Source organism: Halichoeres trimaculatus, unplaced genomic scaffold, assembly GCF_033239565.1.
Source record: "Halichoeres trimaculatus isolate MK-OKI-2021-1 unplaced genomic scaffold, fHalTri1.1 fHalTri1_scaffold_15, whole genome shotgun sequence".
NCBI classification, from domain to species: domain Eukaryota; kingdom Metazoa; phylum Chordata; class Actinopteri; order Labriformes; family Labridae; genus Halichoeres; species Halichoeres trimaculatus.
The window spans coordinates 5,128,681-5,147,241 of NW_027437193.1; the positions used below are offsets into that span (position 1 = coordinate 5,128,681).

The 18,561-nt window shown below is 41.8% G+C and overlaps 1 protein-coding gene across 4 annotated transcripts in view; it reads left to right on the forward strand.

Moving 5' to 3' along the window:
- The window catches only part of LOC141803807 (protein APCDD1), a 59,259-nt gene that overhangs the window by 26,658 nt on the left and 14,040 nt on the right, over positions 1–18,561 (forward strand). For 2 of the 4 annotated variants that reach the window (XM_074687812.1, XM_074687811.1), the window contains exons 3-4: positions 14,511–14,694; positions 17,214–17,739. In XM_074687812.1, the coding sequence (XP_074543913.1) occupies positions 14,615–14,694; positions 17,214–17,739 (606 nt within the window). In that variant the 5' untranslated portion in view covers positions 14,511–14,614. Of the gene's footprint in view, positions 1–6,242; positions 6,618–13,751; positions 13,836–14,510; positions 14,695–17,213; positions 17,740–18,561 lie in introns of those variants that run through there. The other 2 variants (XM_074687810.1, XM_074687813.1) reach the window with 2 other exon arrangements.

Consider the following 18,561-nt stretch of genomic DNA (forward strand, 5'->3'; position numbering starts at 1 on the left):
TGGTGTGAATGCTCCGACTTCCAAGTTGGAAATTCCGACCTCATGCAGCATTCCTACTCGAAACTTGGAAATTCCAACTTCTGAGTACAAATAGACCACAGCATTAAACACTAAGGTCTGCCCATAGCTCCGCCCCTGACAGGCCTCTAGAGGGCTGGCCAATCAGAGGGAAGAGGGTCTGTGGAGTGCTGAGCCTTAAAGACACACAGCTACAAAACAAAAGCTTTCTAAAGCACTAGTGTGAGAAAAAGTAAGGATTTTTTGAGCTACTACAAGGATACAAGAAGGACAGAATAAAGACCACAAAAAGCACAATACCCCCTCTTTAATGACTTATTTGGTGAGCCCCTGACTGAATTTATTGGTCATTTATTGGTCAGCAGCTATCAGCTTTAGTTAAAAAAAAATTAACATCAGGTTCAGGATACACTGGGGGGGACAAGCCTTGAACACCAAGGTCTGCATCTGGTGGACTTTCAGAGGCCTGTCCAATCAGAGGGACGGGGTTTGTGGAGCGGGAGCCTTAAAGAGACAGCAGCTAAAACTGAAGCTGAAATAAGGGTTTTCTAAAACACCAGAGAGAGAAAAACTGTTTTGTCTCTTGAAGTCCAAATCATGAAATGCTACTACAGAGGCATCAGAGGGACAAAATAAAGACTTTGATAAAAAGCACAATACCCCCTCTTTAATGTTAACACCAGTTTCAACACTTTAATCGTTATTCTTTGAGTTAATCTTCATGATGAGACTTGTTGAAATGAAAGAATTTTTTAACACAATAACCTGAAAAATCGCATTTCTTTTTTTACCCCACTGTCATTTTTTTAAATTACGCTTAACAAGAAATTTGAAGCCTGAAATAAGCATGTTATTCCAGAAATTAGAAATTTTTCTAGACTTGTGTGATGAATGAGGCTCATATCAAGACGAATAAGACATGTTTCACTAAAAATAACACACAAACACAAGACTAAAAAAATCACTGTACCCCCTCTTTAAGTTAGATCACCAGAAGAGAGTTAAAACATCATTTATCCTCATTTTAAGCATTGTCAGGTCATGTCTAGGCATGTCGCTTTGTTAATTTACTCACCATGCTCCATTAGATGGTGTAAAATAAGTTTTCTGATGTTAAAAATCTGTTAAAGAGAAACAAAAGTCCGCATTTGATGAAAAGGGGTTTTCACAGAGAGGTGTTCAGCTCCGTTTCAGCCAACTTTAACATATTTGTAGGCACAAAGAGAACCTGAATGAGTGACACAAAAACTGTGTTTCATGTTCTTATCCAATAATCCTCCAATCCCTAATCAGCAGAGCACTGCTCCACGGAGAGACTTCTAATTAATTTCCTTTGTCTGGAGTCTTCGCCCCCCTGGCTGCCTCCCTCTATACGCTCCATGGTATTTGTTCCCTTCCCTCTAATCCTGGATCCACGCTCTGGGAGAGTGACTCCATCCCTCCTCTGTCCCTCAGCTCCTTCTTTTCTCAGGAGCCGGAAAAGCCGCAGAGCGGGATCCGGACAAACACACTGATGGGATTTCAGGAGAGGGCCGGAAGGCGTGTTAATAAGGAGGCTGTATAGAGGAGAGGCTGGAGGCAGGGAGGTGAGACTGTGGGGCCTGTTCTGGTGTGCTGACCCCTGTGTTGTCCTGTGTGGCTAATCAAAGCCTCGGTGCAGCCTCTTTGTGCGGCTGCAGGAACGGGATGAGGAGGGGTGGAGTGAGCTGCTCTGAAAGGACTCAGTGGGACAGTAAAACCACGTTTCATACAGAAAGCTCTCTCTCTGCTGTCTCATGCTGTGATCCTGATTTTCCTGCAAACGCTGAAAACTGTGATTCTCCCTCTAAACCGTCAGAGATCTCGCTGACATATTTTTCATATTTGGTGTCCCTAAACATGTCAGATCAGATGAATGTGTGTGGGGAGCTTTCAAAGCCTCCCTCTGGTTCTGATTAAAGCCGTGTTCAGAGGAGCTGCTCTGTTTTCTGTTTGTCTGTCTTCACGTCTCCCTGAAGACGTTTGTGTCATTTCTGGAGGCTGATGTAAACGTCAGAACGAGAGGGGAGTGGTGCACAATGAACATAAAACTCACGCTGAGTTATGAGACATTAATTTATTAGCAGTTTGTTGTTTGTTTCTGCGCGTCAGGCTGAAGGAGACTGGTGATGTTGGGGTTGAGATGAGAGCAGCAAAGAGGTCTGCACATCTGCCTCTTTTCTCTTTTCCCTTCCTTAACTTAAAGAGGGGGTATTGTGCTTTTTGTCGTCTTTATTTTGTCCCTCTGGTGCCCCTGTAATAGCTTTCTAGTAGTAGATTATTGGATAAGAACATGAAACACAGTTTTTGTGTCGCTCATTCAGGGTCTCTTTATGCCTACGAATATGGTCAAGTTAAGCTGAACACCTCTCTGTATCACCGCTTTTCATCACATGCAGACTTTTGTTTTCCTTTAAATAATGTCAGAAAACTTGTCTTACACCATCTGATGAAGCATGGTGAGTAAATAAACCAAGAGACATGCCTAGACATGACTTAACAATGCTTAAAATGAGTGTACGCTGTTTTAACTCTCTTCTGAGTTCAAACAGTAAAAAGACCCACTGTTGGTACAACTTAAAGAGGGGGTACAGTGATTTTTTTAGTCTTTTGTTTGTGTATTATTTTGAGTGAAAATTGTCTAATGAGACTTGATATGAGCACATAAACCAGACAAGTCCAGAAAAATGCCTCATTTCAAGAATAACGAGCTTATTTAGAAAAAAAAGTGTGGTGTTAACATTAAAGAGGGGGTATTTTGCTCTTTTTCAAAGTCTTTATTTTGTCTCTTGGATGCCTCTGTAGCATTCTCTGCATTCCATGATTTAGACTTAGAAAGACAAGACAGTTTTTCTCTCTCTGGTGTTTTAGAAAACCCTTATCATAGCTTCAGCTTTAGCTGCTGTCTCTTTAAGCTCCTGCTCTACAAACCCCCTTCCCTCCAATTGTACAGGCTTCTGAAAGTCCACCTGATGCAGACTTTGGTGTTCAAAGCTTGTCCCCTGAATCTGTTGTTAAAAATCTTAAAATAAAGCTGATAGCTGCTGACCAATAAATGACCAATTAATTCAATCGGGGGCTCACAAAATTAGTCATTAAAGAGGGGGTATTGTACTTTTTGTTGTATTTATTCTGTCCTTCTTGTATCCTTGTAGTAGCTCAAAAAATCTTTACTTTTTCTCACACTAGTGCTTTAGAAAGCTTTTTTTTTTTTTTTTTTTTTTTTTGTAGCTGCATGTCTTTAAGGTTTCGCACTGCACAGACCCTCTCACCTCTGATTGGTCAGCCCTCTGGAGGTCTCTGAGAAGCAGAGATATGAGCAGACCTTGGTGTTTGAGATCCACCCCCTCTAATGTGACATGAACCAGAGATCCTTATGCGCATGTTTAGTCTGAACATCCAGTATTGATACTTATAACCATTTTTGAAATAAGGTAAAGCAGAATACCCCCTCTTTAAAGTTTCATAGCTGAAAAAAAAATCCACAGGTTTGATGCTCTGCAAGGGAAGAGGAGCTGAGCGTCGCCTCAGGTCAAAAGATCAGAGAGAAAAAAGAAGCACAAGTTCAAAAGAGACAGAAACTCAAGGCCAAGGTGCCCCCCAACCCCCCTCTTTAACACACACACACACACACACACACTCACACACACACACGCAGGTGAAGGGGAGGAGAAAGCTTTGTAGTTGTTCCTCCCTCTGGGCAGATCCTCTCTGATGAGAAGGTTTATAATTTGAGAGCAGCGGTCAGGAAAAATGTGGAGCATCCATCATGAGTGATAACACACAGGATGTTGGACACTGAGGATGATGAACGAGGAAGGTTAAATGTGGTCCTGCTGGGGTCACTTTACCTATAATTAACCTACGAGCCACTTTAATATTTGTTTAAACTTTTCCAACAAGATCACATCAAAGACTAAATTTTGAAACAAGGGGGGATTTAAAAAAGGATCGGATACGGAAGCCCTGAGTGGACAGTCATCAAGATACATTTTAAGTTTCCCATAACAATGAATCAGTTTGTTATTTTTTTGAGCTCTTGACTTATTTCTCCTGGGATGTCAGTTTGTTTTCTCTTGTTGACGTTCTCATTTTCTGGCGATCTTGATTTTATATTACTGAAAACACACCTGGTTCTCCTTCTAACAATCATCAACAAAGCGCAGATTATCACTAGATTATCATTATTTGTTGTTGGTGATTTAACCACTAGATGTCACTGTTGTAACTTGACATCAGAGATTAATTATCACCAATTACAATAATATTTTCTCATTTAGAATGTGTATTAATGTTGCTGTTAGTTGATTAGCAGAAGTTATTTTCAGATGTTCAGAGGTATCAGGTACGAGCTTTCGTTTGATTGGCTACGGGAAGATTTGATGAGTCTACACATCACAGTCTACTCTTACAGACGACCAAACAATGGCTTCATTTAAGTTATAAACTAATGTGAGGACTTCAATCCTAGTTGCTGATTGAAAGAAGCCGAAAAGATCCATCAACTTCAGTTAGCACTGTAGTTACACTTTACGATACTCTGCACACGCAAATATCAAAACTGATGACAGGTTGTTCGACTTCATACTTCGTAGCTAGCAAACACAACAGATGCAGCACTTTTGCTCACCAACATCACCAGTGGACTAGTAAAGTATCACAGATACTTCGGTGCATGAATAATTATCTTTTAACAACTGAACAAGATAAAATACAGTGTCACATACATGTTTCAGATTATTACAGGTCCCGCTAACACTTCCACGGATTCGTCAATAACTGCTCCGAGAAACACAGACTATATAAAGCTGACTCCTCTTTCCACCCACAATCAGAATGTGAGCCACAGCCTCATTCACAGGGTGACAAGAAGTAAGACAAAAAAACGGACAAATATGAGTTAACCGTTACAAAATGAGAAATAGATTTTGAAGTTTTTTTTAAACTAATTTAATACACCTCTAAATGGGCACCATTAGTTGCATGAATCACGTCAAGACGATACTTGATTTCTTGAAGTGTTTGGTGAGAACAAGCTGTCCTGCAATCCGGACACTTCATAGTGAGCTCCTAGGGAGCGTCAACAAATGTAAAATCAAAACAAACTGAAAAAATTCAGGAGCTTCAACCTAAATACGTGCAGTTCCTACATTAATGATTTCCATTTGGTTAGACTTTAACTATCAGCACAGGAAGAAATGTTCTGACTGAATTTGGAGCTCATATTGTTTTTAACCCTCCTACCCCACACCCACCAATTTAGAAATAAAAACTCAATATTTAAAGGGGATTTTAAAGAAAACACTTGTTGCTTTCACTTCCGTAGATTTGCAGAATTCTACTTGTGCTTCTGCTTTAATTTTTAAAAAATCCACACAAGTAACTGCACTATATGGAAAAGGATTTGGGCCACTGAAAAAAGTCCGTTTTTTTTCCAATTCCTATTTTATTTTATCTTACTTTATTTTACTAAAATTATTTTTATTTTATTATCATTTAATTATTTATTTATTTATTTATTTATTTATTTATTTATTTATCTATTTATTTATTTATTTATTTATTTATTTATTTTTTGAGAAAAAAGCCAGAACTCTGACTTCTGTCTTAGGATTTTGACTTTTTCTCAGAATTTTGAGATTATAGTCAGAATTTGAAAAAAAAAATAGTCTAAAAAAAATATATCTATTTTTTTCTGAAAAAAAAAAAGTCAGAATTTTGACATTTTTATTTTTCAGAATAAATAGTAATAAAAAATAAATTGGACCTTTATTTTTTGCAGTCACCTTAATCATCTTCCATAGCACTAGGCCATGTTTAAGTGAAGAAGTTTGTAAGAGAACAGAAGAAATTCAGGGTCAGCTGGAATGAACAAAAAAAAAAAGAAAGAAAAAATCATGGTTTTCAACAGAGCATTCGCTGAAAAAAAAACATCCAAGTCAGGCTCTCATAGTTTCTTAAAACTTTTTTTTATAAAGTCATGAATGGTGTTTTCTTGTTGAATTAGTGTTGATATAATAGCTTTTTTCCATCGAAGGATTCTTTTCCAGTCGAGGACGGTAAAACATTAAAGATGCTTCCCACTGATCCTTCCACCTTGCACTTCTGGGCGTTATTTTTAGGATTTTTTTTTTTTCCAGTGTGCATCCAACTGGAGAAAACTTCAGCTCCCACTCCACGCCCATAAAGCGTGTGCAGCAGAGGCGGAGGGAGTCCAGTCTGCGAGCAGACGTCCCCACACTCCTCCACGACGCACGGAGAGGAACGCGCGTAAAAAGCGACCGAGCGACAACGATCAGCTCCTCCAGCGTGCTGCACGGAGAGCCGGGACTTTCCCTCCGTCTTTGTCTGGACCTGGACTTTGCCGACCCCGGAGCTGTGAAACATATGATGCTCGGACTTCAGAGGAGTGTTTTCTCCACGCTTTGGATTCACAATGTGAGGATTAGTGTCGGGAGGAGTACGGACGCTGCGTAAAGGAGAAGCTGAACTCTTTGGTTCGTCCAGTGAAGCTCGTGTTGGTCCCAGCTGAAGGAGCGGAATGGGGCTGAAATCTGTGCTGATTCTCGTTGTGTTGTTGGGTAAGAAGCTTCAGCATGTTTCACTTTTATCTGTGGCTGCAGGAGAGGAGTGAAAAAAACATGTTTTCATCCACACAACTGTTTTATCTGCACGTTAAAATAAGTTTGACAGCTTGTTTCTCTCCTAACTCCAACTTGAGTTCAGGGTTAACATCTGACATACCTCTGCACACCTGTGCACCATCATGCCTGTGTGTGTTTCTGTCTCTGAGTCTACCAGCTCTCATAATAATGTCAATATGTTTTGCTAACGTGTCCCTCCTGTCCGGTGATGAACATATTGGAGGGCTAAAGACCAATAAACCTCCTCCCTGGGGCTCTCTTCCCAGATGAAAGTGCTTTGAGAGTTAAGAGCCACTTAAAAACATCCAAACCCTGTCTGAGCAGCAGAGGATTATGGGACTGCAGTTGACCCGGTCCATCTGTTGCCAGTGACAGTTGGAGGAAACATTTGGCTGTGACTTGGAGTAAGAGTGAAGTGTGTTTGTGGCGTTGAACTTGGCGGTGTGTTATGTGAAAGTGTGCTGTCAGCGTGGATTAGAGTGTGATGGGAATTTACAGAAAACCTCAAATAAACAGAGAAGAGTCGCAGCAGCTGCTTGAACTTCATCTTCGCTGATAAGAGTCCAAACATCTCCGCTCAGCGTCTGAAGCTCCTCGATGTTAGTGTCTGTAAATGTCAGGGGGAATATGTTTTTGATCAGGAGCTGAACCAGCAACCGCTGCCTCAACGGCTGAGCCCCATTAAAGTCTACTCCTTGCACACCTGGAGGAAAGAGAAGCAGCAAGTAGCAGCCATCTCTTCTGTTTACTCTCTTTAGCTTGTTCTTCTCCAATGCATTTATTAGAAATGTGCATCTCAGGCAAGATACTGTTCGATAGCCGCCGCTAGGTCTTTGCTGATTATTAGAATAATTCCTTATTGTGTTTTTTATTGGGCAAAGTTGTTGTCAGCGAGTTGGATACAGTATAAGAACAGATATGATCTAGGTTTTACAGTTCTACCTGGAAAGTTTGCTCCCAGCCCCATGTTTTGTATTAGTTCCTCCAAGAACTTTCTGTGGTTTCCTGAATCTTAGCCCCCATGTTTCCAACTTAGCCACTTTTGACTATTTTAAGCGAGTTTTCAGACTCCTTGATCAACTTTTTTTCAAAAGATGTGACAAATCTGAAAACTTTTTCTGGAGTTTAGAGACTCAGATGTGAAAGTACGTATCGATCTTACTCTTCCACAATGAGAAGCGGGTGCTGCCGTTAGTTCCTCCTCCATCCTGAACCACTCACAGGCAGACGAGTCCCCAGAGTGTCTCTTTTGGATCACTTTTGCCAGATATAAAAAAAAAGAACAGACAGAAAAAAAGTTCATTTGTCGTTCTAAAAACATTTACTGAGTTTTGTACTCATTTTTTTTGTTCTCCCATGATGTAATTCCTCTCTCCTACAGTGTCCATGAAGATTACATTCAAAGTACCAATTGTGCAAATTAGGCGATGACATCATTTAGTAACTTCTAGGTCAGCCAATAGCTGCTCTCCTTAATGAGGGGTTTGCAACACTGACTTTCACAGTCCTGCACCTGTTTTTCCTCAACTGGTGCTTTTTCATGTGTTTTGGTTGATAGTATGAAACTATAAGGGGTGCACTGATCACAATTTTCCTGGCAATCGCTGATCTTTAAAAAGCCTGACCTGCCGATATCGATTTTTGTTTTTTATAACTGACAGCATATACCTTCAATGTTCCAATCTTATTTTATTGAGAATCATTGAACAATACCTGTGAAACAATAAAATCTTTATGTTGTAACTTAAACAACCAACAAAGTGTCCTGAGTTTTAGGTCTCAGAGGAAAAAGCTGGCTGTCAGACCTTCCTGGAGGAATATAAGATCAGTGTCATATGTAAGGATGGTTGATCACCAATCCCTCAAAATTAAGGAAATCGGCACCGATCAATCGGTGCATGTCTAGAAAGTTTTTGGTTTATTTTTTTAATTACAAACAGTTTTAAGATGCAGATGCAGTGAGTAGAGAAACAGTCTGAGATGAAAAAGTTAAAAAGTATTCACAAACAGGAGAGGGGTTAAATAAAGCAGATGGTAACTCAGTGCAACAACCACTGAAATACAGAAACTGGATCAAGAAGAAACCAGTAGGGTTCAAACACCAAGTTTCTCTGCTTTCATCCTGTAGGGGGCGCCCTTGAGAAGAGAGCCAGCTCTGTTATGATTCAAGATTCAAAGTGTTTGTCATGAGGACGAACAAAAACATACTTCCTTGTTTGTCCATAGTGAACGCAGAGTGATAAAGGATGAAAAATATGAGAGTAAAGGCAGAAAAAAAATTAAACGTATACACGGTGCAAAGAGGTAGAGCAGTGATCAGTGAGTGTTAGTCTGTAATTACAGCCTCCTGTCAGCTGTTTGGGAGTCTGACGTCAGTGGAGTAGTCTGGACCATAGACTGTACATAGAGTGGACAGCGCGGCTCTGCCATTTATCATTGTACGGTTTTGATCCAGTCACCAGGGGGAGCAGTTTTTGTGGAGACCTCACTTCGAGCCGAGCAATTGGACGTCCATTTTTTTTACAGTCTATGGTCTGGACGTCCTGCATTTCACACTCCTGTTCCTTCAGGAGGAAATACTCCGCAGAGATGTACAACAGACTGCTGCTGTACCACACGGCACGGCTACACGACACGGCCTAAAACCAATATCTTGATATTTTTTAGCTATATTCCCATACACAATATACATCTGGGTATTCTGGTTTCTCCTCTTGATCACTGTACAAACTTTAAATTCAACCTTTTGATGCACAAAATGACAGAAGTATAACTCAACGATTCAGTTGGATTTTAAAATTTGCATTTACAAACCCGAACCCTGCATCTGACGAGATGTGTGAGCAACTTTTTTTCCCTCCTTTCTAATCTGCAGGAGAGTTTTCAGGGCAGGTGGGGGAGTGTGTTGCTTGCTATGAGAGGAGCACTAGCAGATGGTAAGGAAAGTGAAACTCGAAAGAGAAACAAAAATAACGTCTAATAATATTTTCATGACAATTTGTACCCGATGGTTGCGATAGAGTCATTTCATACGTAGTCCAATGCCAATTACTGCGACTTCTGCTACTTTGTCACTGTAAACATGTGACTAGAAATGGTCAAGATCACAGATTTTCTTTCTTTAGTCAAGGTTATTTTCCTCATAGTTTGTGTGAAAATGAAAAAACTCAGGCTACTTGAGTATTCCTGTACTGCTAGCATGACTTTAGACTCCTGTTAGCGACCATAAGTCGTACTTTTATGCAACTTTTAAGTCAAAAATAAAAATCTGCTCCATGCAAAGTAACCCAGACTTGATAAGCCTGTGATATTTTTTACTAACATGTTGAATTTACATGAACAAATACATGAATCATTACTTCAAAAAGTAAACAAAGTACCAGATGCTAAAGATGCTAAAACATAATATTTTCTCCTGAACTCGGTCGAGTAGAGCCGGTCTACAGATGTGGCTCTGGGTCCAGGTCTTCAGTCTTCTGGTTTCTCTGCCACATGTAAAGATAACACAAACAGCCGCCCTCTGTCCGCTCCGCTCTGCTTCAGCACTTCTGGATTTTCCTCTTCCCATAAACGCCGCCGTGCCTCTCCGCTTGTCTGGGGTCCCGGCGCTGTGACCTCACTGGTGGGAGTGGGCCAACTGGAAATGTTCTGTGTGGTTTGGGGGCTCTGGGAGTTTTGTGGGTGCTTTGATTGTGATAGAGCGCAGCAGTCTGGGGGCGTTGAGGGACAGGAGAGGGTTGGAGTCCAGCCGCTGATTGTTTTAATGAAAGTTCAGATTTTTAAAGACAGAAACAAACTCGATACCATTCTTCCTCCTGAAAACTTTTTAATCATCTCCTCGTTTGTTTCCATGTGAGCTGTTTTCCATTCAGGGTTCCTGTTTGACTTTAATGAAACTTTAAAACCAGTCTGTAAGTTTGAGCTCCAGATGAAACTCTGGTTAAAAGCGTCTTCAGATGACTCTGACTCAGGTGTGCTGCTGCATCAGATCGCAAACACATAACTTTACACTCTCCAGACAGAAGTGTTTTCCTTCAACCTGATAAAATAAGCCACAGATCAGAGATAAATCTGTTTTCTTTGAGGAACAAATGGAAAGTTACAGATTTATTTATAAAAACTGAGAAGCAGGATCATGTTCTGACTGGATCCTAAAAAAGCTGCACGCTTTCCTCAAGATATTCATTCAAAAACATGGTTGTTGAGGGCATACATTACCCAGAATTCATTGAGAATTTGCCAGAGCACTGGGGAATCCATTTTCAAACATTAATACAACATCCTCTCGGTGTCCAGCACTTAAACTCAGCCTGATGAAGATTATTTGGTGAAGATTGTGAATCCAAAAATCTCCAGAACAACCTCTGGATTAACAAAACAAGAGGTTTTCTTTTCTAGTTTTTAGAGTTTAAGACTAAAATTAAAATGAATTCAATGGAAAGGTAAATATTTGACTGTTAAGTTGAGATTTGAGAGCAAGTTTTCCCCTAAATTATGCCCCATCGTGTTGACCAGTGGATCTAAGAGCAAAGATGAAGTCCTCAAATCTGTTGTTTCACTGAATGAAAGTCAAAAAGGAGCTTCAAAGACTCAGTGACCAGATAGTTTTTGATTGTTTGAGAATTTGCACAACACGTATTTAATGTCAGACTTTGGTTTCAGCTTTTGAAACTGAATAAAAAAACATGTTGGTCATTTTTTCTTTTTTTTTACATATCGATATCGGCCGATATTCACTTATCAGCTGCCGGCCGTTTTCAGAGCATCTTAAATGATCTTTTAAGACCCAAATAATATTGTTTTCTATGTAAACACCAAAACTACCTAAGAGGAGTGGGCTCTTGTTTATGTCTCTCTTCCTGTTTTTGATCCAAAAAACCGACAAAACGCTCCATTCTTTGATCCTCTCCATGATCTCCATCGTCTTTTCTCACGATCATGTCACTCTTTATCTCTGAACTACCCTGACACATCATCTCAGATTTTTTTTTTTCTTAACAATATTGATATCTGTAATATTGCATATCAGTATCGGCCAGAATTTTCATATAGGTGCATCCCTAACAATGTAAGGAGATGTGCAGAAGGGGCCAAAAACACCCATTAGGGCTTGCCAAATGGCCCTCCTAGGGACAAGAACAAGATTTACACTTATGTACACACAAATACACAAATATATTTTAGCAATTCAAACAAGTGAAACTAGGGATGGGTACCTTCACATTTGAAATGATACGGTACCGATGTCCGGTACCTGGTAATCGGTACCAGTACTCAACGGTACCAATTTTTGGTACTTTTTTGGCTGTATGTGGTAAAAAAAAAAAATTTATTCAACATTTTTATTCCTCAGTATATAACCTTGCAATGCTGCGTTCATGTCCAGTATGGAAAATCGCCTACTCTCCCACTCCCTCACAGTCATAGGGATGCATTTAGGTACCTAATCGGTACCTGGTACTCTTGACAGAATTCGGTCAGTACCTTTTAAAAGTACCTAATTCGGTACCCAACCCTAAATAAAATACAGTTGAACAGAAAAAAAAAATCAATATAATGTCAGCGAAAGAGGGATAGATGAAAAATAAGAAAACAAGATTAAAATACTAGTCTCTATAAAAACAAATTCACTGCAAAACCTTGAATCAAATCAAATGTTAATATCTTATTTTTCATAAAAATTGTCTTATTAGACTTAAAGGGCCACTCCGTATTTTTGATACCTGGACCTTATTTATAGGTGTGTGCATGCTCATATACTCACTCAGACAAACATCGTGCAGCTCGGAGTCCTTCAGAAGTTATTTAGATCCAGCTGATTTTAGCCGCACTTAGCGGGGGCCACGGCAAGGGAGCTTCAGAGCGGGACATAATCTCTGTAAAATCGCTCATTTCGGCTATATTTTTTCATCCATCGCCAGTGTTATCACAAACACATTCCTCTTCTGTTGCCATAGGAAAACACTGTCCACAAGCCCACCACCAGTTTGCATTGAGTCGTAGACGTGCTCCTGTTTGTTGTTCTTGAGCCAGCTCTTCATCTCTCTCCCTCTGCATCCTTCTTTCATGGAGCTCCTCGTCCGTGTACTCAGGCTCAAACCAGTAAGGACAACCGTCAAACTCAAAGTCGTAGTCTGAAGACGGTAGACGAGCTGACTTTATGATAACACTGGCGATGGATGAAAAAATATAGCTGAAATGAGCGATTTGCAGAGATTATGTCCCGCGCTGAAGCTCCCTTGCCGTGGCCCCCGCTAAGTGCAGCTAAAATCGGTTGGATCTAAATAACTTCTGAAGGACTCCGAGCGGCACGATGTTTGTCTGAGTGAGTATATGAGCATGCACACACCTATAAATAAGGTCCAGGTGTCAAAAAAAACGGAGTTGCCCTTTCAGTCTAATAAAACTTAAACTTGCTTTGATTTCAGTTTTTGCAGTGGTGTCTCCTCTCATCCAATAGAACGACTAAAAGTGTGCCAAACGTGTGTGTGTGTGTGTGTGTGTGTGTGTGTGTTGTACCCTGAAATCCACCTGCCGTTAAACCTGCGGCTCAGTTAAAACACGGGAAACCTCAGTGAGGTTAAAGCGTGTTTACGTTTAACGTCTCAGCGGTCCTACTTTTAAAACTCACACACTGAACACACACACATCCCTGCTCTTTCATCCCTAATCGCTGTGAAAACATGCTTAAGCAGCCACACAGGCTTTACACACACACACACACACACACACACACACACACACACACACACACACACACACACACACACACACACACACACACACACACACACACACACACACACACGACATAAAGCAAAGTATGAAGCATCCTCTTTCATTTTGAACGCAGCTTTCGGCCTGCAGAGCGGCGTAGCTAAAGCCGCCATGACGTGGTGGTTCACGCTGAAACTTGGGCCCTGTTAACTCTGCGTGTGTGTGTGTGTGTGTGTGTGTGTGTGTGTGTGTGTGTGTGTGTGTGTGTAAAACAACGTCTGAAGCTTTGTTCCCCTCCATCCTCCTCCCTCTGTGTGTTATTGGTCTCAAATTAAAAGCACGCAGGCGACCACTGCAGCATTCCAAGGCGTTAAGCGATATTGCACGGCAAGTCGGGTCAGATCGAAAGAATTTAAAGCAAAGTCTTCATATTTCAAGGTAGATTTCTGCGATATTAGAGTATTATATCGAATAAATCCCTGCTGGAATGTGAGCTTCAAGGCCTTTTTTTCTGCTGCAGGCTTCCAAAATGCTTTCATTTCCGATTTTTCATCCCCTTAAGCCGGGATGATTGCTAAAAGTATTGTTGCTTCATATGGTGCAGCGCGGGCACAGGGTGGGAACTCTGAGATCTCAAACGTCAGTCCAGCTCGTGTCCTTTTATCTCTGTTTGCAGCTCGATTTCAGGCTCTGCAGACCAGCGTTTCTTTTCATGTTGAGCTCACGTTAACCCGTAAAGACGCCGCTCGCACCAGGTGGAGCAGGTCACTGATAAAGCCCTGTAATCCCTGAGTGATGACGTGAGTTTAAATGACTCAATAAAACCCTGCGAGCACTTCAAAGAGGCCTGAATGATTGAATAAGCAGAGCGAAAACATGAGACTAACAAGATAACTTCTCCTCCTTTTTGATCTCACTCTGATTAACTTCCTTATTGCTTTCCCAAAAAGCTTTCTGCGACGTTTTACAGGGATGAAGAGATCTGACAGAGTGAAGTTATTTTTTAGTGGGTTGGGCAAATGTGTGTGGGTTCAAACCTCAAAAACTCACAGGAAAGATATTAAAGCAAACGTCTACAGAGTCTAACATTGGGTGTGTGTTTTCTCTCTGCAGGCTGGGCTGAAGCTTCGTCCCTCCATCACCCAGACGGTGCGTCCAGCCGTCTCTCCCTGGAGAAAACCTTTGGTCGCCTGGTCAAGGACTCCCAGTGCCAGCACATGTTGAAGCATCTTCACAATGGAGCCAGGATCACCGTGCAGATGCCTCCAAACGTGGAGGGACACTGGGTCTCCACCAGGTAAACCAATGCACTATCATTTTTCAATACAGCCGAAAAGAAAGATGTAGTTCCTGGAGTGTCCACTTGAAAATCCTGAACAGCAGGTCCTCAACTTACGTCATTTTGACTTTATGAAGCCAAGAAATATATCTACAAAAGAAAACAGGGAAAGTTTTGAAGCTGTGCCGCTCTGTTCGTAAGCTCCTACAACGTTCGCAGCGTCTGAATCCACAGTTACAGAGTGCTACGTGGTCATCAGCATTGTCCACTTTGTCTCGAGTTGCGTCATAGTCTAGATTGTCTGTGTTTGTGCTCTGAAATTTTCTTGGTATCCTCACCTTTTCCGCATCATGGACACAAAAAGGAGAATGGGATCTGTTTTCCCATGAATGTGGAGTATAAAACATGTTTTTGGATTGTTATTTAGAGATTCAGGGGGTATTTAGGGTAACAATCGGACTTCTAGAGGAACGGAACTTGTTTGTAACTCAAAGGCTGCCTGTATGTGGATTTTGACCATCGTAAAAAGAAGAGAAAGATGTTTCAAAGGCAGGGTTGTCAGTCCTGAAAAACTAGTATGAATTTGAATGTAGCATCTCATCAGGACTCCACTTAGCCCCTCCTCTCCCTCCCCTTGGAGCTCCTCCAAAGCAACGCCCCCGCTCACATGCACCATCGCCACTGATTTGCGACTATGATTGTGAATGACTGAAAGACGGACTCAGAACGTCATTTTATGTTTGTCACGACATCAAGTCATGTCTCATTTCGAGGTAAGGAAACACCAAAATGTTAAAGCATAAAGCTAAAAAACAAATAAACAAACATGACTTTTGTTAGTACTCACAACTGTCATGCTAGCATTATCAACTTTTACCTGAGACACGATATCAGGAGTAAAGCTAGAATACAAATAGTACATGTACATGTTCTCTAGGACTTACTGAATATCACAATTTTTTTTTGCTTGTCAGAGCCCCTGTGATGAGAGTTTATTAGGCTCTGATCCAGACTACAGCCCAGAGCCAAGTACCTCATCAGGTCTGAGGGGACAGGCCCGAGGTGGAGTGAGAGGGGCAGTAGTTAGAGGCAGGGGAACAGAAACAGAAAAGAAAGCCTCCATCTTTCCTTTCTTGCTCTGTTTAGCTGGAGGAGCAGTTACCAGTAATCAGGGTATGGGTAGTTTCTCTGCCATTCTTCTACTGAGTGCGAACCTGTACACCGCTAAACTCGGGAACACGCATTGAGTCAGGGGCAGTGCACGCCGGTGAAATATACACACAGGAGGAGGGCAAAACGTCAGGACGGGATTTGATTGGTTTAACAGATCGGATCCTAATCAATGTGATTGGCTGATGTTTTCCTGGATTTTCTCCTGCTGTAGATAGCAGATATTATTCCCTCCTATTTAAGAACACATCATGTATTTCTTGCCATCGGGACGCATAGATCATTTTTCATTCATACGTCTACTTTTTGGATCGGGCCGAATGCCGGCTCAATCAAGTGTCATGCTTCGTGTAGTACATGTGAGGTAATGTGAAGAGATTAACACCCCATGGCGTGCTCCCAATCAAAAATCCATTGATCACATGAAAATCAAACATGTTTGAAATCCTTGTCACTCCTCATGACTCCTCTAGATAACAGAGTCCAGCTCCAAACGCCATAAAAGAAGAAGGATACAGAGTCTGATGTGTGGTATATTTGTTGTCCCACTGCCCTCTACTGGTCTGGAGGTGTTTTGCAATTGTATTTTTTTTTCTTGATGTGTCTTTCTACAGTTTTGAATAATCACAGACAGAAAAAGGGGCACGGGAACATTTTAGTTCTGGGTAATGTTTTAAGTAAAGTTCTAGTTCTTACTGGCGCTTTCCAACCAGGAACTAGATGGTTCCTGTGGCTCGCTGGTGTCTGTGTTTCCAAGAAAGGAGAGGAAACTTGAACAAGTGGCAAAGCTGTTTAACAGTGTCACTCTTTAAACAGGAACATCAGGAGCTGACAGAGACACATTCACACTATCAGGCTCAAAGAAGACCATTGGTTAGGAGGTACCAAACCAAGTCCATCACAGCTGGGGGCCATATTATTGTGGACGGATGGAGGGGGAAATTAAAACCCCAACAATCAGCCTTCAAACTTTTTTAAGGGTAGAGCAGTTAGTAGAACTCACAGAGCTTTTTGTCTCGTTTGCTAATTTCTCCTCCAAGTACTGCTCCTCTTTTGATCTGCACGATGTCTTTTGAAAGTCTTTTGTTGATGCAGTTGTGGGTTTTTGTGATCGTTAAATTCATTCAACAGGGATCTTAAATCTTTGCTAAATCCTGTTTGTTTTTCCTCGTCTTCCTCAGAGGGAGACGTTTGCTTGAATCTTAGAGAGGAGAAAAGAAAGAGGCTGATCTTTAGTTTGGTTTATGGATACTCTCAGACTTGCTCTGAAGACGCCTTAAGCTCGAGGATTAAAAGTCAGACTGAAATGTTTTGTAAGAACACTCAGCTCAGGACCGGCTCTGATCCTGGTCTGTTTTCTGTCACAGCTGTGAGGTGAGACCAGGCCCAGAGTTCCTGACACGCTCCTACGTTTTCCACCCCAACAACACCTTCCAGGCTCACCAGTTCTACTACGAGGACAACCACTGCACCAGGCCCTCCTACACGCTGGTGATCCGGGGCCGCCTCCGCCTCCGTCAGGCCTCCTGGATCATCCGAGGAGGCACGGAGGCGGAGTACCACCTCCACCGCGTCCAGATGGTTTGTCACACAGCCACGGTGGCCAAAGAGCTCAGCCAGAGGCTCAACCGCAGCTGCAGAGGAGCGACGAGGGGCCCCTGGGAGCCCAACGTGATCCACGAGCTGTGGAGCGAGGAGGACGGCTACGACTGCTCCAGAGAGCTGAACTTCGCCATGCACGAGCTGCAGCTGCTGCGCCTGGAGAAGCAGTACCTGCACCACAACCTGGACCACCTGGTGGAGGAGCTGTTCCTGGGGGACATCCACACCGAGTCCTCCCAGAGGCTCTACTACAAACCGTCCAGCTACCAGACCGCCCTGCAGAACGCCAAGGTAAGTCCTCATGATCCGCGCTCAATCAGAGGGATGATGGGAAATGTGGTTTTGGAGCCGTTAGAGCTGAGATGATGCGGTGGATTATGAGTTCCCCTCCCAGGGATGAGGGGATGACTCTGAGGGATGCAGAGGAGATTATGAGAAGTGGGATTAAAGCAGAGGAACTGTTTGTCTTTTATTTTAAGGATGACTCACCACGCTCAGGAGGGATTGCCAGGGTAATTTGTTCAAATTTTGTGGTTTTCAGACGTCGAACATTTCCTCCAGAAATGTGGTTAGGTTGTTGGGTTGATGACTTTGAAAGAATGCTGCAGAATTTGGCTGACATTCGATTTGATTTATTGATTTTGTGTCCCCAATAAGGTGGGATAATTCATTCATCCCACATCAGGGAATTTACAGAAATGTGCACAGACTGATGAAATGAAGGTAAAAAGTCTTCTGAAAGGGGTGAGACATGTCGTCCATCAGAGACCACAGCTTGGCCATCACTCTCCTTGGAGCTCATTACGATCTGTTTCTCCAATAAGTGGATCTGACAGTTTGCATTTCACTGAGAGGACAGAGTTCGTCTTTGTCAAGATCTGTTCCCTCTGACGAGGGGAAGAAATCAATTTTTTATGTCCATCATCTATTAAAGGGCCATTTCAAGTAAAAGTATTTCCCCCGAGTCCTTTCTACATCAAACACTCTGTCACACAGTTCTTTCTACTTTAATTTCTCTTTAAAGATTTTGCATAGGGATGCTAATCTGAAGGGATATGCTGGATACCTCCTCTAAACAACTAAACAGACAATGTCCAAAATGAACTTGTTTTC